The following is a 23,313-nucleotide window of genomic DNA, read 5'->3' as shown; positions in this document are numbered from 1 at the left end:
TCAAAACTTATTTTGAATTCTGAACTATTTTTTCCTAAGGCAAATTATCAGTATTTTTTCCCTACATCTATAGACACAGAGAAATAAAAGCAGCAGCAATCTCCACAGAGAAAAAATGCAAAAGGAAATTATGTAAAGAATTGCTTAGTACTATAAGTTCATTGCAGGCATTGAATTTTTTTTTATGACAGGAATGGAGTAGGCTTTTCTTATTCTTTTGTATTTGATGTCTGTAAATAGGAAGAAATTAATTACGTTTTGAGAACCAGAAATTGGAAATCTGCTGAGCAGGGCAAAAAATGAGAAAGAAATTATGCAGCTTTAAGCGGAATAATTTAAGCAATTATTTTTGTTATTTAGCTTCAAAAGGGGAAAGACATTGGTGAAGTTAGAAAAACTGTGATTACTGTGTTCTGCAGTGAGTTCTACTCATGTGAGGCACTACTTAATCCCTCATGGTCTGAGGTTTCTCTGTAACATTAAAAATTCCTTCTGATAAGTGAAAAAAGATTCATCAGCCACAAGGGATTAGGGGTGATGGAAAAAAAAAAAAACAAACAACATTCCACTGAGATAAAAATGCAGGGGTGGACCTTAGTTTCCTTGAGGCTATACAAGAATTTCTAGAACTCAAAGAGGTACAAACATACATATAGAACCACCCCAGCAATGGAGGCCTGGTTGCAAAAGAGCTTAAGAAGTGCTGGAAAATAAAGCTCTTCTTAGAATTCCTCCATCTGGGGAAGCTGGAATGTTAGTAGTAGTTGCACTCTGAGCAGAGGTGAGACCCTACAAGGCAGTGATGGCCAGAGGCCAGAAGTGAGTGGGGCTACTTAGGCTCAGCAAAGCTGCAACCCAATCTCATGAAATTGCACAGAGCAAGGGATGCCAAACAAACAATGGGAAAAACATCAGCTGGGCTGGGCTTTTCCCTGCTCCAGGGGAAGACATGTACATAACTTTATCTGAATACTTCAAGGTGGGATACATTTACCAGTGGACAATGAGGAATGAAGCAACAGTAGGCGGATCATGTAAAGAAAGAAGGGTAGGGAAGGATGGATACTACCAGGAAGGCAGTATCAGCAGGGCAGGCAAAAGCTAGTTTGGCATTGGATGTGGGTGTGGATACCAGTGGGGAGCAGGGCAGAGGCTGGGAGGAATTAATAGCTGAGGGTGCAGTTTCTATCTTTACCTGCCTCCGAGGCCTGGCACTCCCAGGGCCCTAAGCAGGCTGCAGCTGCTATAAGGGGCAGACAGATGGGTTGTGGCCACAGCCAGAGCCCCTTACTCAATCTCAGTGACAGGAGTCTTTGCAAGAGGGAAACCAGGCCCCTTGCAAACTGATGTTTGGACTACATCTAGCAAGTGGGAAGAGCTGTTACTCAGCGTGGATCTGTTCATAAATACTGCTCTCAGGAAGACAATGGACAATTGTAATGGGCCTAATTCTAGCAGTATTTGCATAACACTATCAGGGCTGTCTGGTACTGCTCAGAATATTTCTTCCATGACAGAAAACTAATCCTAACCAAGATGGTCTTAGTGTGAGTTATGTTCCGTAAAGTGTTATTACAGCAAGTAAAACAAGCAGCATTGTTTCTCAGTGATTTAAAATAAGCTACCATGAAATCGATATGGATTTATTCCTTTTCTCTCTTCCCACAGTATTTAGAAGGATCTTTCCATTCCTCTTTCAGATGAAAATGTATTTTCAATTAATGCACATTATGTATTCCACCAGCTGTAAAACAGAATGTTCATTTGATTGACTGTCTTGAATCGATCACTCCCTGCTCCCAAGCAATTCTAGATGACTCAGTGGTGATGAAGAGTGTGCCTTAGGGTGCAGGACTTCATGGTTTGTAATTTAAAAATCAGAAGTCAAATTTGGTTGTAGTAGGAGTTAGTTTAGCTGGAGCTATATGAGATGATGACCTTTCTTGTGTTTTTCCATACCAGAAACTTTCCAAAGCACTTCAGCTGGGGGGGGCAGAGTGTATCATACAATCATAGAATAGGCTGGGTTGGAAGGGACCTCAGAGATCATGGAGTCCAACCCTTGATCCGCTACCGCTGCAGTTACCAGACCATGGCACTGAGTGCCACATCCAGTCTCTTTTTAAATGTCTCCAGGGACGAAGAGTCCACTACCTCCCTGGGCAGCCCGTTCCAATGTCTGATCACCCTTTCCGTGAAAAAATTCTTTCTAATATCCAATCTGAACTTCCCCCAGCACAACTTGAGACCGTGCCCTCTTGTCTTACTGAGAGCTGCCTGGGAAAAGAGACCAACCCCCACCTGGCTACACCCTCCTTTCAGGGAGTTGTAGAGAGCAATGAGGTCTCCCCTGAGCCTCCTCTTCTCCAGGCTGAACAGCCCCAGCTCCCTCAGCCTCACCTCATAGGATCTGTGTTCGAGTCCCTTCACCAGCCTGGTTGCCCTCCTTTGTTCTGTTTATTTTCAGTGGCATCTCTGTGGTTCTGAACCTCTTATCCAGACCCTTCTTGGGCTGTAATTGGCTAATTAAAAAGCAGGGTTTAGGTCAGCTATTACTGGCTTTGGTATGTGGGATGAATGCAGGTTTTGGAGCAACTTAAGGAGGTATGGCTTTTAGGACACTGCCTTCTTTGAGCAAAGACTTTGGGGCAACTTCAGTCCAGAAATGGCAACAGCACCAAGAAATTACTCTGGAACAAAATGAAGCATCCTTTGAGCATCAGAGTGTCACCAGATTCTGGGTTCTTATGAAGGCCGTAGCTTGTACTTCAAAGAGCCTTATTCTCAAGAAACAGCACAGCCAGTCCAACAGCAGCACATTTTGGCCTTCATAGAGGAAGCTTACTGCCTCAATGGCTGGTACTTGTCTGGCTCGCTAAAATAATGAGAATAAAAGAGCAGGGAGTCTTTTCTTACTGCTTGTTACTATTGAAATTATCTCGTATGCAGTTACTTGCAAACAGAAATGTTTTAACTATTTTTGATAATCTGACTTTTGCACAGCTCACTCTAGTGCTGTACCAAGTAATTGCCCATTAGCCAATACCAGAGCATGTCAGAAATGAGCCTGGATTCACTTGCAGTTAACAAACCTACATCTCAGACTCATAAGAGAGTTGCTCCTAATGCAAGAGATACAAATGCCTTTACTAGACCACAAACACTTCATCAGTATTAAACTATGCACTACAGGCAGTGGGATGGGCTGTGGTTTCTCAAAAAAACAGTTATTTTGAAAAAGGGGAAAGGAATTGATGGCAGGCTGTACAGCTGGCACAGAGCTGAATTTTATACTCTTTCCCACTGCTGTAGTGTTTCACTGTATCTCTGTATCCAGGTGTAGATAAGTAAGTGATGAACAACAGCTGCTGCTGATAGCTGTGGACTTAAGGCTTGAAAAGTATGACAAGAGAAGTCAGAATAACCTTCACTATATAGCAGGTGTTTAATTAATTTTTAAGCTTTTACAGTCAACACCGATGTCCAGATTTTTTCCTGTTTCAGACAGTAGCTTAACAAACCTGTTTTTGTGCAGGATTTGGTGTCTCTGCCTATCTTCTGTACTAAGTAAAACTGGCACTTCTGATAGCTGGTGAAGTAGGCTGAAGTGCACTTAGCCTGGCTTGCAGAGCAGGGCACAGAACATGCTGCTCACTGTCTCTGTTCACTATAATTGTCTCAGATTGCTGAGTGCTGTGAGGCATATCTAAAAATAGAAAGGTTCTATAGGTTGTTTTTTTGTCCAGCTCCTGTTGGTGATGGAGCCTGGATGAACTCCTGTAACGGATCACAGTGCAGAGTCCTGATGTTGCCTGCCTCCTTTCACCAAGGCTGGGCCCCTTCAAGCAGATTTATTCCAGAAGGGAAAAATAAAACACTTCAGGCCTTCTACTGGCATCTGAACATGGGTTTGGCAGGTATTGTACAGCAAAATCCCTTCCACTTGCTTTATCTGCATTGTGCCTGAGCAGCTCCTGGGGAAGTAAGTACTCAGTTATCCTGGTATATGGCAGTGCTTCCTAGCCCCACAGCAGATGTCTGCATGTGCATTAACAATGAGAGTGAAAGGTCTCCAGCTCTGACACGGGGGACAGAAGTAAGGCAACAACAAATAGCCAGAGATCAAGACTCCTGCAAAAGGGAGCATAGGAGTCTCTGTGTACTGTTGATGAAGAGGTGAACTGATTCCTTCTGAGTAAGTAACCTTTTTTCAATATACTGCACCTGAAACAAGTTTGGGGATGGTCTTCTCTGAGAGTTTAATAGACAACGTGAATGATTCTTTTATTTTCTTCCTGTCTATTCAAAACAGATGGGGCTGAAGCACATGCTATTTTGCAAACGAGAACACAGATTTTGACGGATGAAAGCATTTACAAATAAATGTAGAATTAGGGCTGGCTTCAGATCTGGAAGCAGTCGGCTGCTTTAAAAAATTCAAGTACAGCTTGAAGGTCTACACCAGCCCTACAGGCAAATCTTAAAGGGAGACCTGAGAGCAGCTGTGCCTTCCTCTAGTGGCATCCAGGTACAGAAGCACAGAAGGCAGAGGAGAGGCAAGTGAGAAGTCTCATCTCTGTGCAGAAAACTGATCCAAGCTGGTTCACAACCAATCTGACTGAACGATTTGCTTTCATGTCGTATCAGGTGGCTTTGAGCACTGCAATTCAAATGTGCCCAGCAGAAGTGCTGACTTGCCTTCTGAGAGACAAACTATTTGGTATTCCCGAGCCCAAAGCCCTGTGGGGTGAAGCAGGGCTCTCCTGGAGTGACTGTTTCTTAACAGCTCCTACTTCAATTAATATTGTGATCATATTAATATGGGATTATATTTCCACGTGCTTGCAGAAGTAGGGAAGTATATCAGAAGTGGCTAGGGAACAAAAACATACTGAAATCAGTCATCTGGATACAGTTTGAGTGTTTGGAGCAGAACTGCACACACTAGGGACTGTTGCTGGCAAAACCATACAGCCCTTGAATTTTCTTTGAGCAGTTTGCTTTCAGTCTGACCTTTTGTAATAGATGCAGTACAGAACGGGTAAGTTCTGAACTGATACTTCTTTCTCTTTGCTGTCACCAAGCAAAATCCCAGTTAATAAAAACCCTAAAGGAAATATGTATTATTCAAAATTTTAATGCAAGTTTCTTTTAATTTTTATTTAATCAGAATTTCATTCTTTTTATTAAGAGGTATGTATTGATTGATACAATACCCTGCTGAAGCAGTGGAAAGCCACAATGTCTTGAGCCTATCCAGGGCTATGCTTTTAGTTGAGAGTAAAAATTTAGTGTAGAGGTAGCTTGAGCTGTAATTACTCTGATGGAACACCTCATTCTGGTCTGAGCTGTTTCAGCTGCTCCTCCTCAGATGCTGCTCTCCCAGGAGCTTGGCACAGGGGAGTTGAGCTTCCTCACAGCCAGAAAGCTGCTTCACAGCCCAGGCTGGAAGAGAAAGGCAGCCAGCAGTAGCCAGCTGGCTAGTTTAAAGGTACTGTAGATAATTGATGCTGATTAACTGATGCTCGTTAGGTCTTGCTAGGCTATTCCCCATTCTTTAGGTGAGAAACCTCACACCTACGCTGACTACTGCCATGGAAAAAAAAAGCAGTTTCTAACAAACTGTTCTTAGCTATGTTATTAGTTGTAAGGTCTATTTTTCAATTTCAAAGCAACAGTTAGTGATACTACAGAACAGTCTGTGCCTCAGGGAGAAAATAACCAAGTAATCTTCATGCTACCTTCTTAGCCTAGCTGAAAAAAAAATAAAATTAAAAAAAAAAAAAAATCAGCAGCTCCCCATGACAGTATCTCATTGAGATATGCTGTATTTTTCTTGCTGTCCTCTCTTGCATCTGGTAAAGAATATCTAATTACATGGATTATAGTAGGCTTAGTAAGGCCTGTACATGTGCTAAGCTGTAAGCAATTACTTAGCTGTTCATTAGGGGAATTACACTCCTTTCTCTACAGTTGCCCTTTCTCTGCTTTCCCAACAAATTGCAGAATAGCATCAGCAAGAAGTTCAGGTTCCTCCAAAGCTGCAAAGTGGCCACCTCAAGGCATGAAATGGAAGGAGACTATCTTGGTGTACTTCTGGGCCCAAACCTGGGGTGTGTGTGTGTGTGTGTGTGTGTGATTTCATCAGGGAAGGAGGCAATGCTAGTAGGTACTTGTACTATGAGCCTGAGAGAGGGGAGAATAATTTTAATCTTGCAAACATTTCACTCTGTAAGGAATGGAAAGTTCCAAGCAAATGTTGTTCTTAAACAGCTGGGCACACTGTTAGGCAATTAAAATTTGACTTCCAGATCCTTAATTCAAAGCCTAAACAACACTCCATTAAAAACTAAATGAAATTTTTGTATATATTGATATTATGGCAGTTTTGTAAAAGATCCAGGGCACCACATTCAGAAATATGGAAATTGAGAAGAGAGCCCTGAAGGTGGTCTGGTATCAAGATTACAGTGAGGTTTACAACAGAACATGTTGAGCCTGGCAGAACAACTGAAGGTTATGCAGGGAAAGAATTATCTTGAACTGTTGTGAAACAGGAGGAGAGGAATAATAGAGAGTAAATATAGACTAGTTCGGAGGAAATATTTCTGATTATAAGACTTTACCCTGTGATGAAGTTCTTGCTTTTAACTGGCACAAACGTACTCTATGGAACACAGTAGCAAGTGTATGGAAGCAACCAGATTTAAGGGGAAGAGTACTTTACAAAAGTAGAATGATCTATGCTTGTTATAAACAGAATAATATTTTCTAGGTTGCATTATCCCATACATAAAGGTGCATTGTCAGAAGTGAGAAACTTTAAAATTCAAATACTTAAGGGGCACATCACCGCTGGAAACCTGAAAACAAGATGCCTAATTTTATGTAGGCTTGTGAGACTTCTTAAGCAAAAGAGATATTTAAGCAAGCTTTGGGCCAACAAAATCTGGTTCTTACAGGAGGCTTTAACTACCCAGCCATTGGCTGGAATAAAACAACAGTTCACCTGTCATCTGTCAAGCTCCTGGGATATGTAGAGGACTCCTTCCTCTGATGTGCCAACCATGAATGGGGAACTGCTGGACTTTCTGCTCACTAACCAAGAAAACCTACCTTGTAATATCTTGGTTTGTGGCAGCCTTGGATACAGTGATCACAGTATTGTGGCATTTGACATATTGTGGTATATTTTGTGCTGAGCATGCTGAAGGTTAGTTCTGAGACAAAGGTTTTAAATTTTAGAAGAGCAAACGAGCTCACTCAGGGCTCAGTTGGAAGGGATCCTGTGGGAAGCTTCTATGGAGGATAAATGAGCTAGTGAGTGCTGGGAGTTTTTCAAGTACACTCTCCTAGACATGCAGAGCCAACTCATCCCCTCTAAAAGCAAGGGAGGTAGGCAAAGCAAGAGACCCCCTTGGCTGAACCATGAGCTCAGAACCAAAAGGGAAACATACCAGAGATGGAAAAGTGGAACATAACTTGTTGAAAATTTCAAGGGCTTTACCAGAGTATACAGAAATTAAATTAAGAAAGTAAAAGCTCAGCTTAAACTGAAATTGTCCAGATATGTCAAAAACTTCAAGAAAGGCTTCTTCAGATATGTTAACAACAAGCAGAAACAGAAGGAGAATATTGGCCCACTATTAAGCAAAAGAGGTGAACTTGTCATCAACACTGAAAAGGCAGAGATTCTTAACAGCTTCATTTCTGTATTAAACAGTGCTGTTGGGCCCCAGGCCATGGGAACAGAAATCCAGGGTGATTGAGACACAGACCCACAGACAAGAAGGGTTCCAAGGAGGACCCAGTTAATTACAGACCCATTAGCTTCACTTCAGTCCCTGGGGAAGTCCTGGAGTGAATCCTCCTGAGGACTGTCACAAGTCAACAGTACCATGTGACTGGGAGAAGCCAACGTGGATTTATCAGGGCCAAATACTGCTTAACAAACGTGATCACCATCTACAACAGTGTCACTATTTGAACAGTGGTATGAACTAATGGAGGGCTTTTCAGACTCTGAGAGGGGCAGAACACAAAGGAAGGGATCAATTCCCTCCCATTTCCTGCCATCCTCTATAATAAAGATCAGAAATCCAGCAGCTCCTCCCTCTTTTTCCTCTCACCTCCTGCTCCTGTGAGCAGTATCCTGCTCTATGACTTCCTGGGAGCATCATTTCACAGATAAATAAATACCTCAGCAGCGAGCTGTGGTTCTTAACATCACAAGTCATAACAGTACTTTAAATACAGGCATTGCCTTCTTCAGTCACATGAAAGTGAACCCAGATTCCATGCAGTTTTCACAGAGAATCAATATTAAATCAAGTCCATGAAAGTCAGTTTGATAAAAAGCTAGATCTGAAGCAGTCAGCAATATAGCATTAGCAGCATAGTATACATGAAGAGGCAGAGGAGACAACTTTCTCACTTAGGACAGCTTGCACTGGAGCCCTGTATAACCATAAGCCACAGGAACTCTTGTAGCCTCCATTTCTTCCAGTATGTTCCATTTTTCAGTATTATTCTCTCCATGGAACCTGCCACCTGTCATGCTCCTCTCCTCTTTGTTCTCAAAATCACAGGAATGCTTCAGCTCCCAAACTATTCACTTTGCTGCTGGTTCTAAGTTTATGCAGCCACGTTACTGGTAGGGTCAAGAATCAGCCATAAAAACAGAGCAGAAAGGGTATGACTAGGCACCTTTTTAGCTACCAGCTTCCCCATCTTTTCTTAAAGCACAAAAGGAATTAGAGACTTACAATTTTTAGAAGCCAAAGCTCAAGTAAAATTATTTAAAATCCACAGTGTCATCATTTTTTCCTACACATTTTACTTGAAAGTCTGCAAGTGATTCAGAACAATGAGTGAGAACTAAATTTGATTACACTTTTCAGGTATTACGTATTCCTGTAAATGAGGTGCTTTACATGCTGAGACAGCTAAAGGCTTGTAGTCTGTATCGTCTGAATGTGATCCCTGCTCTGTGAAGCAACTACATTTTGCTCTCAGCATCATTGCATTTGAGATAGAATTACAGTCCCCTGCGGTAGCAGCAGTGGAAAAGTATTAAATATACATTATATACATATGCATATATGAAGTATAAAAGAAACTATTTTACTTATGAAAGCTGAAAATGAGGTCAGTGGCACTTAGTCGTGCTCAACTTTGAATTGCAGATTTACCACTTTTGCACACAAGAGTGAGTGTAATGCCATAGCCCCATATGTAACCTTTTCTGACTTTAATACAGTAAAGGAGCCCACCTTTTCAAACCTTTAACCTTCCTATTTCAATTTCCCTGGGGAAAAAAAAAAAATCCTACATATTTTAAGCAGTACATTTTGTCTCTGTGAAAGTACAGCTGAAATTAACAGACTGTATTCTGAGATCAAAAAGGTTTTTTTGCTTGTTTCATTTACCAATAGTATCAGGCTTTGTAGTCTGCATCTGAGCAGAGCCACACTCCAACAAGATTCTGTAAAGCTCCTTGTTCAAGAACGGAAACATCCACTTAACATCTTCATCCTGGAAACCAAAGAGCCCTGGAAGACAGTGGCCCAGCAGAATGGAGAGTGGGTGAATGAATCACAATGGATTAATTCATAACTGAAGCTAGATTTAAATTGAGACCTTTCATATGTCTAAAAATAAAAAGAGAAAAAGCCCTCACAGATTAATAAAAATAAATTGTGTTAAAAAAATTGTTGTTAAAATGTTATCAACAAAAATGTACATACTTGAACTGCAACCTGCTAATTACATCATGACCTTAATTGTACTTTGTAGTGTGTTTTTTCACAAAAAATGACAAGTTAAAGGGGCTACTGTCTCAAAACAGGATACACTCCTGCTCACTAAGCCATAAATCCTCCTTTTGGTGCCAGCATTTACCCCAGGACTTATACCTCAAACTACTGCACAGCTCTTTCAGAAGGCAGGTATATTGTATAAACTAAGGTATGTAACTCTACCTTGTATGTAGAACTTGTTGAATCCCAGTCTGAACATCAATTCATAAAAAACAGAAGACGTACTTACAGAATTAAAGTCTGCATTTAAAAAAAAAAAAAAAAACAAAAAAAACAAAACAAAACAAAAAAAAAACAACACCAAAACACTTGCATTAATTTCAGCTACGCTTCTCACTGTGCAGCATAAAGGCAATGTTCAAATTACCGAAAAGCTACAAGTCTATTTTTCCTTGCCTGTCTGACAGACTATATGGAAAACATTGTCACATCATCCATGCATGGTCTAGAGAGCAAACAGAAACCCTAAGTTCAGCCTTCCTTGCAAACTCGTGCTCCTCTGGCCCCAGCAGCTGCCCACACACTTGCTCAACTGCAGGCTCGCCAGACTCCCTTTAAGCTGTGGTTATACAAGAGCTGAGCCTTGTCAGAGGCACTGACCATTACCTAGGCATGTGTTTCCATTTTGTCTGCTGTGACCATAGTCTCACATTAATGACAGCTAGAAACTTTAAGTATCCACTAGTAATGCACTTCTCAAAAAAAAGTGCTGAGCATATAAATCATAACCAGGGAAGTTAAGTAAAACTAAACTTTCCCACATCACTCACCTGCACACATAATTAAATACTAAAGTCAGTATCAGTTTAAATACTACCTAGCTCTGATTCATTGCAGCTTGTGCTTGTGTAAGTCAAAGCACAAGCTGAATAAGCAGTTATTTAGCTGCAATCGACCACGTGAATACATGAATGGACTTGTTTCAACTGTTCCTTCTCACCTACCTGTATAATGCTGTTGAATATGGATTCAAAACACCCAAAAGTAACAAAGCTCACCCACATACAATTCCTTGACTCAACCACAACTCACGAATTACCACTTAGTTTTTATAGCCCTTCGTAAATTATCTCTACATTTGTTGCTAAAACTGATTAACAATGTCACCTGAAGACACACTCTTGTTTCCCTCTCCCTGTCGGACGCACGGGATCTTTGTTTCTACACCGGGAAAAAATGAAGAGCCAGGAGTTCCTGTTCTGCTAACAGGCACTATCTCACTATGAAACTAAGCTCAGTGTTAGTTTGATTTCTTTTCATACATCACACCTCTTTTGTGGGGTGCTTCTGAGAAACCATAACCACGGATAGATGGACAAATTACTTCAAAAATGTGCTCATCACTGAGGCCATGGCTGACAGGATCTGTCAGGAGAGGGATGATTTTGTAAAGCTCCTAAAATGAGCCAGACCAACCATGAACCATAAACAATGGCTTTGCAGACTACCCTTGAGGCAAATGAAGAGGCTTTACATTAACAAGATGGGTATCAATGCCTGTAAAAATAAAATAATAATTAACATACCCATATTGACCATGACACTGAAAATTATCACAGAACAGCTTATGAATAAATCTCTTCTGAAGTAATTTTTTAGTGAGCATGCAAACATACTGCACTTTTCTGGATCAATTTGTCCGGGTACCTTTAAGTTCTTTACAATGGGCAATTAAGCATAACAGGAGCCTGTCACAGCCAGTAACTATTCATATTTTATATCTTGTTTGTGAGGAAATATTAGCCACTCCGTATATAGGTCCTGCAAATTGCAAACGTAACCAGGTTTCTGGTTTGAACAAATCACAACGGGAAAATGACATCACGTTGACAGGAGTCTTAGGAAGGAGTTAGCAGTGGGAGAGAAACACAAGGGAAACAGGTTTTCAAACATATTAATCACCCTAGGGAAAGGGCTACTAAGAAAAGAGACAATTCGCGTTCTTTTCACCCTCTGAAGAAAATCTCCGCTTGGCTACCGGTGTCCTTCTCGCTGCTCTCGCTGGTGCTTTGCTGATATTCAGGCTTTTGGTGTGCTGCTGATCCGCTTCTGTCCGCTTCCGTTCGCTTCTGATTTTCGCCCTTTTCCTCTGCATTTTTATAGTTAAAAGTTTCTTCTTCTCATCAATTATTGCCAGAGGTTGCAAATCGGTAAATGCAGGTCTTCCCTTTGTATTCCGGTTTCCTGGAATTCCTGTGTTTGCTACCGATTTGCATTAGCTGGCTGGAGGCTCATCAGAAATCATTCTGATTAGCATTTTGATGAGCTTAGTCCTGATACATTTAAAGTTTGTAAACAGGGAAAGGCGGTGCTGGTGTGGAGGGGGTTGTGCTGGTGGAAGTAAGTGTGATACATTTGAAATGTGTAAACAGAAACGGCGGAGCCAGGGTTTTGCTGATTCAAGAGGCAATTTTTCTATTTTGAATGTAGCCCCATTACACAGCCAAATGAGGTTAGCATATTTTTGCTTTATAATAAATTGGCAAATTAAGACATAAAAGGGAAGCAATCTACTAACAGTAACAGTGACTCACACAGCTTGAAGGCAGAAGACACTATTGCATCATTTAGTCAAGGTGGCCTTAAGTTTTACCTGACTCTCCCTATGTGGCACCAGATTGGCTTCAGCACACAGTTTCAACGTGTCAGCATCGGGAAATAAGCAATTCATTATAATAGCATAGCAACTGCTTTTTTGGGGAGTGTTAATCACTTTCCTTGTTTTGTGCTGCCTTTGAACGTGCCTGGCTTCAGTCTTCAGCCGCTGGTCCTAATGCTACAGAAAAAGGAATTTAAAGGGGAAGTATTTTCTGTCTGTGGATGTCTCCTGTTATCAGGAGTCACACATGTTAACTGCTCATAAATAAATCATGCTGAATCAAGAACTTGAAAAAATGCCTTGCTAAAAGGGAGGTAGATTTCAATTTTGTAGTTATTTTGTACCTTTTCTCTAAAGCTTTCAGAATCTCTTTAAGTGAGCAAACCAAAGCGGGAAACAATGTTCTAGTACCAGTCTTCTAGTTATAAAGATAAAAACTGCAGTCCTTTATTCCTCCTGATCCTTACAAGATGTAAGCATTAGGCTTCACATACCACTGCACCAGTTCTTCCAGAGGAACTGCTTTTCCTCAAACCCATTCAGGACTTTGCTTTCCAGGAAACAGTAATTTGCACTTAGCAGCATGCAAATGCCTCACTTTATGTATTTAAGCACATTTTGCTCGTATCAGCTCCAACTCACCAGCAATCCCACCCTTCACTGACTGAGATTTCCCCATCTTTGGCAATTCTGTGGATTTCTGTATTCTCTGAAAAATTCAAGTGATTACAGAAACTAGGAATCTGATATAGGACATGGCTGATCATGTCTTTTCATGGCTCATGTCTGTAATCATTCCTAATATTGAAACTTCTCTTCCTATTGCTACACATAGTGCATTATCCTTAGCTTCTTTTCCCTTTCTTGTCTCAGATCTATGATGCCTCATTTTCTTAAGGAAAGTCTTTTTGCTGATATCTTTTTCAGCACTAACCACGTTGTACATATTTAAATGGAATCTCCACATTGTAACCACTATGTAACAACCATTTAATTGTCCCAAATCCATTGAAAATATTATGAACATCTCCATTTCAAATAATCATAGAATCATAGAATTGGCCGGGTTGGAAGGGACCTCAGAGATCATCAAGTCCAACCCTTGATCCACTACCGCTGCAGTTACCAGCCCATGGCACTGAGTGCCACATCCAGTCTCTTTTTAAATATCTCCAGGGATGGAGAATCCACTACTTCCTGGGGCAGCCCATTCCAATGCCTGATCACCCTCTCTGTAAAGAAATTCTTTCTAATGTCCAACCTAAACCTCCCCTGGCACAACTTGAGACCGTGCCCTCTTATCCTCCTGAGAGCTGCCTGGGAAAAGAGACCAACCCCCACCTGGCTACACCCTCCTTTCAGGGAGTTGTAGAGAGTGATGAGGTCTCCCCTGAGCCTCCTCTTCTCCAGGCTGAACAGCCCCAGCTCCCTCAGCCTCTCCTCACAGGACTTGTGCTCGAGTCCCTTCACCAGCCCAGTTGCCCTCCTTTGGACCCACTCCAGCACCTCAATATCCTTCCTGAACTGAGGGGCCCAGAACTGGACACAGTACTTGAGGTGTGGCCTCACCAGCGCTGAGTACAGGGGCAGAATCACTTCCTTGGACCAGCTGCCCACACTGTTCCTGATCCAGGCCAGGATGCCATTGGCCTTCTTGGCTACCTGGGCACACTGCTGGCTCATGTTCAGCTTCCTGTCAATCCAGACTCCCAGGTCCCTCTCTGTCTGGCTGCTCTCCAACCACTCTGTGCCCAGCCTGGAGCTCCCCATGGGGTTGTTGTGGCCAAAGTGCAGGACCCGGCACTTGGCCGTGTTGAACCTCATCCCGTTGGAATCGGCCCAACTCTCCAGTCTGTCCAGGTCCCTCTGCAGAGCCCTCCTGCCTTCCAGCTGATCCACACTTCCCCCCAGCTTAGTGTCATCTGCAAATTTGCTGATGATGGACTCAATCCCCTCATCTAAATCATCAATAAAGATATTAAACAGAACTGGGCCCAACACTGATCCCTGTGGGACACCACTGGTGAGCAGCCACCAACTGGATGCATCCCCGTTCAGCACCACTCTCTGGGCCCGGCCCTCCAGCCAGTTCCTAACCCAGCACAAAGTGCCCCTGTCCAAGCTGTGGACTGACAGCTTTTTCAGGAGAATGCTGTGGGAGACGGTGTCAAAGGCCTTGCTGAAGTCCAGGTAGACCACGTCCACAGCCTTCCCCTCATCCACCAGGCGGGTCATCTGATCATAAAAGGAGATCAGGTTGGTCAGACAGGACCTGCCCTTCCTAAACCAGTGCTGGCTGGGTCTGATCCCTTGCCCATCCTGCAGGTGCTGTGTGATTACACTGAGGATGATCTGTTCCATAACCCTGCCAGGCACTGAGGTCAGGCTGAGGGGCCTGTAGTTTTCCAGGTCCTCCTTCCGTCCCTTTTTGTGGATTGGCGTGACATTCGCCAACTTCCAATCATCTGGGATGTCCCCAGTGAGCCAGGACTGTTGGTAGATGATAGAGAGAGGCTTGGCGAGCTCTTCTGCCAGCTCCCTCATCACCCTTGGGTGGATCCCATCTGGTCCCATAGACTTGTGGGGATCCAAGCAGTTCAATAGGTCACTGAGTGTTTCCTTCTGGAAATGTACATTTATGGGTGCAAGTAAAAATATAATAGCATAATATCAAGTTTTAATTTTGCCACCATATTAGACAATTGCCTGCTGTGCTCTAAATTGACCCTTGTATGTATATGGCCCAAGCACAACCCTAACTCAAGCATTTAGAATGTCCAGTTTGACCAAGCTGCAGCACCAGCAGAACTTAAATGAACAGCCTTTCTCAAAAGGTGTCTGTGCTCTGAATTAAAAAACAAACTGTTCACTGACCCCTGGCAGCACATAACACCAGGGGAGCAGCATTCTGCATTTCTAGACCTATGGGCACTTGAAATGGTGCAGTGGATTACATCAACCTGAGCAGCCAGCATGCCCAGCTGAGTAGGGCTGCCTCCTGACTGATGGCATCACCCTGACAGCAGCAGCAGGTGAAGTACATGAAGCAAGAAAGAAGAGGCATTTGTGGGTTTTTTGCATTATTATATACAAGTCAGGAAATGTGTACATCTTACGATCTGGTGCTGTTTCCAATTGCCACTGCTTGGTTCCTGTTAACACCAGCTGACAATCCATCCATGCACAAGGGAATTCCGTTTGTCATTCCTTGTCCTAAAGGCTTCAGTTATGATGAAGAAATTTCTCACTGCTTTAGCAGCAGCAGCACCAATGATCTATGCCATGGCAGCAAGGAAGGGAAGTTCCTTGCATTCTTACCATTGAGATCCCTTGTAGACAAGACTACATATTCCTGTTTGTTTATTTTTTAAGGGGAAAAGCCTCACACCCTGAATCTTAGTTTTGAATTGTGGGTACTTGTTGAGGACTTCAACTTGTTTCTTCCAATTGAAACTGTTTTTCCTATAGGAGACAGCCTTCTTGAGATATACCAGATTAGTCCCATAGTGGAAACAACTGTCCTCCATTACATTACAAGATTACAGACATTACAAGCACTTGCATGTGCCATTTTATAGTCTGCTATGTATGTTATTCCCAAGTGAAATGAGAACAATGAATAAAACAACTATAATGACACCTGTGCATTTTGCAGATGCTCCCTCAGCTGTCTCAATTCTTTTTCTCCTCCAGATGGCCTCCTTCCTCTTCTATTTATGTCTGTTTCACAGAGCTAGCTAACCTGTTTGCCAGGCTGATAACTGCAGAAGACAGTACACTATTACCCAGATTACCATTTGAGCCCCACCTCACAATCAATGTATGGGTATGGCCCAAACCTTTTGTTCTGCTTCTTAAAGTAAGATGGATGTCTTCACCAGGAAACACCCTGAAGGATTTCTTACAGCCACAAAGTTAGTGAAATAAGACTCAAGTGAGTTTCCCAATCTAAAATTGCTATTAAGGTGACTTTCCCACTGCACTTTGAGGATATAAGGGATGCTGACAATACTGTAAAAATTAGTCAATAAATCACTCATTAGGGAAGGACCAATGGGAGCCCCTTCCCAATGCAAACAAAACCACAGCACAGTTAAGGGTGAAAGGCAGGTCTGGAGATCTAGTACTGCTCAAATCTCTGCAGTGTTTAAAACCGAACAGCATTTTCAGTGATAGAGGTAGCTGTCATTCTCACTAAGACAAGATATATGTAAGCACTGGCTCATGCCTCACAATAAACAGTCTCGGTCTGGGCAAGATGTAAAGGCACTATTTTTATCATTTAACAAGTGCACAGAAAACATAGATTTTTAAACAATTTTTAAACATATTTTTATATACATGCTTTTCATCCATACTCGACATCTTTTAAAAAAAATCATAGAATCACAAAATGGTTGTGGTTGGAAGGGACTTTAAAGATCATCAAGATCCAACCCGCCTGCATGGGCAGGGACACCTCCCACTAGACCAGGTTGCACAAGGCCTCATCCAGCCTGGCCTTGAACACTTCCAGGGAGAGGGCAGACACAACTTCCCTAGGCAACCTATTTCAGTGTTTTACTACCCTCATGATGAATAATTTTTTCCTAATATCTAACCTATATCTATCCTCTTTCAGATAAAACTGTTACTCCTTGTAGCGCCACTACTCTCTCTTCCCTGTAGGCCCCCTTCATGGACTGGAAGGCTGCTATAAGGTCTCCCCAGACCCTTCTCTTCCCCAGGCTGAGTAGCCCCAACTCTCTCTGCCTGTCTTTGTAGCAGAGCTGCTCCAGCCCTCAGATCATCTCTGTGGCCCTTCTCTGGACCCTCTCCAACAGGTCTGTATCTTTCCTGTGCTGGGAGCTCCAGAGCTGTATTCCAGGTGTGGCACACTGGTACAACTTTTAACTTCTAGTTTGTACAAAAACTTATTTAAAAACAGTTTTCTACAATAGCTGTGATAATACACAACTGCATATATAAAAAAAATCCAACAACTGTATGTTACAAATTATCTAGCTTTGTGTCCATGGTGTAAGGAAAAAGCATATTGGACATCAATGTCCATTGATCTTACTAAGGAGGCCAAACAAAGGATTAAAAAAAACAAGCTTTAGTGAGAAAAAAGGAATCCATTATAAATGAATAATATGAGCAGTCCCATGAGCACTGTTTGAACCACTACTCTACACAGATCTGTGAAATTGTGCAGTCCTTGACTTAAAACACCCACAAGTCAAGATCTTGCTATCTAACAAATTCTGCAATATATTTACTATAATTACCACTGTGGTATTAGTGTTGACCAAAGTAGATCACTAATTACAGAAGAATCAGCAACCAACACAGCTGCAAATATAAAGCAGTCAAGAAAATTACATGTTCATAATTGCTTTTGAATGAAAAATAAATAAAAAATTGTTCTTATTCAGGCCTACCAAATCAAACTGAGGAATATGAGCAAGAAGAGTTGAGTGATCTGCAGTAAGCTTTTTATGTTTATTAGGCTTAGAATCATAGAGTGGCTCGGGGCTGGAAGAGACCTGAAAGAGCATCTAGAGCCAACCCTCATGCCATGAGCAGGGACACGTACCACTAGATCAGGTTGCTCAAAGCCCCATCCAACCTGACCTTGAACACTTCCAGGGAGGAGGCAGCCACAACTTCCCTGAGCAACATGTGCCAGTGTCTTACCACCCTCATACTAAAAAATTTCCTCCTAATATCTAATTTACATCTCCCTTCTTCAAGCTTTAAATGTTGCCCCTTGTCCTCTCACTACAGGCCCATGCAAGAAGTCCTACCTTTCTTGTAGGCTCCCTTCAGGTACTGGAAAGCCACTAATAAGGTCACCTCAGAGCCTCCTTTCCTCCAGGCTGAACAACCCAAACTTCTGTAGCCTGTTTTCATAGGGGAGGTGCTCCAGCCCTCTCATGATTTTTGTGGCTCTCCTCTGGACATGCTCAAAGAGCTCTATGTCTTTCTTATGTTGGGGAATCCAGAACTGGACACAGTCCTCCAGGTAGGATCTCACAAGAGCAGAGTAGGAGGGGAGAATCACCTTCCTTGACCTGCTGTCTATGCTTCTTTTGATGCAGCCCAGGACAGAGCTGGCTTGGCTGCCTGGGCTGCAAGCATGCATAGATGGCTCACATTAAGCTTCTCAACCACCATCACCTTCTCCTCAGGGCTGCTCTCAATCCTTCCTCTTCCCGACCTGAATTCATGCATGGGATTGCCTCAAGCCAGGTGCAGAACCTTGCCTCTAAACACTAACAGAGGTGACTGTGGATATAATTCAAGTTTATGCTCTCTATTCCTCTGAAGCTTTAAGTTTCTCGCAAATTCCAAAGCAGAACAACTCTTCATATCTACTGTTACAGATTTGTAGGGGAAAAACCCCAATACATATATAGAGAATAGAAAGTGAAGAGCATGGGGACAGCCACCTTGTACAGCAAGGTAGCAATCAATCTGGGGGAATAGGGCATGGATATGTTTACATAACCTTTGTATAGTAGTGCAAAGGGTAGAAGGACCTTCCCTTTCTTCCTCTCCCTAAACTGTTTTAAAGAGAAAACAGAAGACCAACCTGAAGTGAAGAACAACCTGAAGTGAAGAACAACCTGATTTCACAGCCTATGCTCATAATGCAACTTCAGGGCTGCTGTACTTTCAAGCAAAACCCCTTAACAAAAAAAAAACAAAAACCCAACATAATTAAAAAGTCTATTTGAATTCTCTTATGCTGCAAGCAGAAAAAATAGTTACTCAGACTCTTTAGTAATTGAGGTATCAAGTATCAATTGTATCAAGTATTCCTTTAAGTATACAAAATGTTTGTAAGGTAGTTTTGGGAACAGTACTGCCATAACTTTAATACATACTTCCAAAGAATGTCACGTTTCAAACACTCATGTGCTGGGGAACTGGTAGATATGAAGTATTTCAAAACTTCTGTGAGGCAAGCATTTGTTATGATACAGAACAATCTTCATTCTCTCCAGAGCTATAGGGTTTAGTTGGTTTTGCTGCAGCAGAGTAATTTCGTGTTCTGAAATTCCTCAGAGACAAGAGAATGGATCAATTTTTTTCCTAGATCAAAACAGGACTGGTAACATAAGTTAAGAGGAGTTCATGTGATTATAACAGGAGTAAAATTTACCTTTCTTGTAAGTGCCTTCATGTGATGGGACACATTTTAGTCAACCTCAAGTTTAATTTTCTAATGCCTTACAATAAATAAACTAACTAACTAAATAAATAAAACGGTCAAAATAAACACCCAGTAAAATATTTGTAGAGAAATCTGGCACTATACAGATAGGACAGCAAGCTACAATTAGTTTGCTTACACCTGCAAGTGCTACAATCTTGAAAAATGACCTGAAATTCCTTAATCCTCAGAGGCTGGAGAAACTAGAATGATAGGTACTGAACAAACTCGATCCTTGTTTCACTGGTCTTTCCATAATTTCTGTGATTTCTGCTAAAGTGCTAATGTTTATTCACATTGTTCTCATGTTCCATTGTCAATGACCTTTTACCATCTCCACCATATTCAGGCCATAACTTAGCCCAGAAGTTTGTCCAATTTCAGCTTGCCTCAATACATATACCAATGCAGTCCAGTCATGCTAAAGCAGCCTCAGTCGTGACACATCTGCACCTGAGTTTCCTCTACTAATCACTACTGAGCTTTGGTGAGATGGAATTTATTATCTGCTTACACTTGGTTCATTGATATAGCAATACAGCACCACAAATGTGGAAGGAGAAACTATTACAGTAAAACTTTCCTATTCTTGGTTTTCGTAACTGTAACAACAAAGTGCTGGTGGTTTTACTCTCTGAAGTCTCTTGATGCTAGCATGTTGCCTTTATAAATGACTGCTTCAAAAGCAGTTCACATTTTGATTTTATTTTTTCCTATTTTTATGTGACAAAGCACAACCTTAGAGGGAAGTATTCCCATTTATTCCAGAGTCAAGTACTCGGGCTCCAAGACTTTGCTGTACCCTTGGGTGCACAGTGTTTGTAGTCAGCAGTTAAATACCTTAGAGAGATAAGAACCCTAGAGTCCGAGGAAGAATATTTTTATTTTGCACACTACTTTAAAAACATGTTTTGAATAAAAAATGTTGAAGTGTGATGGATCCAGTAAATAGCCCAAAAACTAGCTCCACTTGAATAAGGGCAAGTATATCTCTAGAAATACATTGTTTGCAAGAAAACCCCAAAGATTCCTTACAGTGTCTTACTGCTTCTTGTTGAAAACACTCATTTTTCAGTATTTTTTGCATTTTGGTTTGCACTCCCTCTGTGCATTAGCAGCAGAGCAAATAGCTCTTTAAGAACAGAGCAATTATTATCTATATCAAAGCTGTGTCCTGTCTTTTGCCTTGTCTTCATCAGCATCCAGTAACAGATGCCCCAGAGAACAGAGCTATCTATTTTTCAGAGAGGTCATCTAAGAGATAGCTTAAAGGTAAAAGCCCCACCTTGTTCTACTAACCATTCACCTTTGCCTTGCAGCAGTAGGATCCATCTGAAACATGTTATTGGAGAAATAAGCAACTGGAAAGACTTTTCACTTGTGTCTGGAAACCTGTTTGGCCCAAATGATATACCACACAGCTACTATAGCTTAAATGATGCATGATACTCACAACTCCAAGCAATGCAATTACACAGAATCACAGAATCATCCAGGTTGAAAAGGACCTCTGAGATCAAGTCCAACCCTTAATCCACTACCACTGTGGTTATCAGACCATGGCACTGAGTGTTAAACCATATTAAGTGCAAAAAAGCTAGCAAAAGGGTGAAAGCTCTACAAGGTTTTCAGACACATATTAGAGGTGTTTATTGTTTAGTTAAAATTTCCTCTCCCAAGGTTGTTCTACTAGCAGACTTCAACATAGCTCAGAACACTTAGCACACTCTGATGCTGTGAGATACAAGGTTTATTGAATAATTAGTCTGCAGGAGAAAAAACAGCTCAATTTAGAAGCTTTATTTCCATTTATTTTTGTTCTAACTCCCCCACAGGTTTTACTGAAAAAGGCCCTCCACTGCAGTGTCTTTGTTTACAGATCAATTTGCCTGAGGAGCAGCAATTTGAGGTTACTCCTCCCAATAGATCTGAAGAAAAAACGACCCACTGAAGGACAAATTCACAGCGCCTATGACAGGGTCATAACACCAGAAAAAAAAAAACAGAAAACCATAAAGACATTTGTATAAGAAAAGCTTCCTGTTTCTGTTGTTTATGAGGAATTATGACAACCTTCAAAATAGCTTAGCAACACTGAGACTGCTTTGCATACAACCAATAAACATATCCCAGGTGAGCATAAAACTGTACAATAACATTGTAGGCAAGGAACAGAGATAGGCATTGGATGAAATAAAGCATCCTATGCATGGAAGCAAATAAAAGACAGAAAATACAGATCCAACACAGCCACTGGCTTGTCCAGATAAGAAATTTGGCATTTACATTTTTTATTGCCAACGCTATCCCCAAAACAGCAGGAAGAGATTATATCATTCTGTTCCACAATCTTTTTCTAGACTGTTTGAAATGAGGAATTAGCCAGTACAACAGGAACCTAACTAGAAGACTACAACCAAGGAAAGAGGACTCCTTCCTCCACAAAGAAGGGGAAACAGTTGCTCCCCGAGGGGCACAGATGGGTCTCTCCTGGGACAGAGCTCAGAGTTCGTCTCCATCACAGTTGAGGATCATTCCATGCCTGTGGTGTTGGCTATGAAACATTCTTTATTAAATTTAATGTCCTAGGTTACTTTATTGTAGAAAGGTATAGAAGTAAAACTCTGCTCTGTCCTCTTGGATAAATGTCTAACCATGAAACTATCAGCCAGCATCCTGTAGATCGAGACAACAGTAGCCCAGCCCTGCTTGTGTAACTCCTGGAGACTCTTGACATAAAAAAATAGGGCATTGATTTGGGCTCATCTAGGCTGTGTCTGGGCCTTCTAAATGGAAATTGCCTAAGACCAGCTAGACTTGTCACCCAGCATTATGCATGTGTTGCAGAAGAGATTAACAAAAAGACATCACAGGATGACTTCCTGGAAGACCACCGAATAAGAGTACAAATACTAAAATTAGTTTCAGGAAACTGTATAAATATTACCATTAGTTCCAGGAAATCTGATGTTTATTACAATGAGTTTTATACATATGCATATAGCAGTACTACTATAAGTCATGTCTGTTGTCTTATTTTATGCATGACTTTGAGAACTATCTCTTATGGATCCAGCATTGCAATAAAGAATGCCTGCCTTCTAAAACTTAAAGACACGTGTTAGAGGCACTGCTTCCTTGCAACCATTACCTGCTTTGCCCATTGGACAATAAAAATCAACAGAGACACAATATAAGGCTTTGGGGGTACCTGTAGGCATCACCCAGACCTTGAATTTACAGCAGTTAGTCCTTGAGGCGCCTCATTCCAGAGAAGTAGTTGAGTACTTTAAAACAACATGTTCCCCACCACATTTTTGCTTTGATATGACAGTCAAGTGGCATCATCTCTTCAGTGCTACACTGAAATCTGACAGGAACTACAACACAAGCCTAGCTAAGCATAGAAGAAACATAACAGAGGATTAAGTTCAATAAGTTCATTTTTCCTCATAAAGCAGAGATATGTTTACACAAACAGTCAAACCTCATCTCAGAGTAATAATTTTAAACACTGCATGCCACATTTTGAGAGGAAATACTCAATTTACAAAAACACATATTTAAGCAACATTATTTGCTCTTTCAAATCCACACCAAACACATTCTTATGTACTACATAAAACCACCTTATTTATCTCAGTTTTCCTTATTTTGTTTCTCTTGTGCATGAACAAAGCCACATCCTTAAATAG

At 41.5% G+C, this 23,313-nt stretch overlaps 1 protein-coding gene across 1 annotated transcript; it reads right to left on the bottom strand.

Moving 5' to 3' along the window:
• Positions 1-3,344: 3,344 nt before the first annotated feature.
• On the bottom strand, positions 3,345-16,699 carry EPHX1 (epoxide hydrolase 1). Its single transcript, XM_071738722.1, is given in 8 exon segments — positions 3,345-3,746; positions 5,972-6,135; positions 6,138-6,186; positions 9,425-9,606; positions 9,608-9,650; positions 9,941-10,058; positions 11,088-11,315; positions 15,806-16,699. Coding segments are annotated over 8 exon segments (963 nt in total). The 5' UTR covers positions 15,945-16,699; the 3' UTR covers positions 3,345-3,706.
• Positions 16,700-23,313: the final 6,614 nt, after the last annotated feature.

This window comes from Heliangelus exortis, chromosome 3, assembly GCF_036169615.1.
Source record: "Heliangelus exortis chromosome 3, bHelExo1.hap1, whole genome shotgun sequence".
In the NCBI taxonomy this organism is placed as follows: domain Eukaryota; kingdom Metazoa; phylum Chordata; class Aves; order Apodiformes; family Trochilidae; genus Heliangelus; species Heliangelus exortis.
The sequence above is the reverse complement of the archived record's forward strand: the minus strand, read 5'-3'. Positions and strand labels throughout refer to the sequence as shown.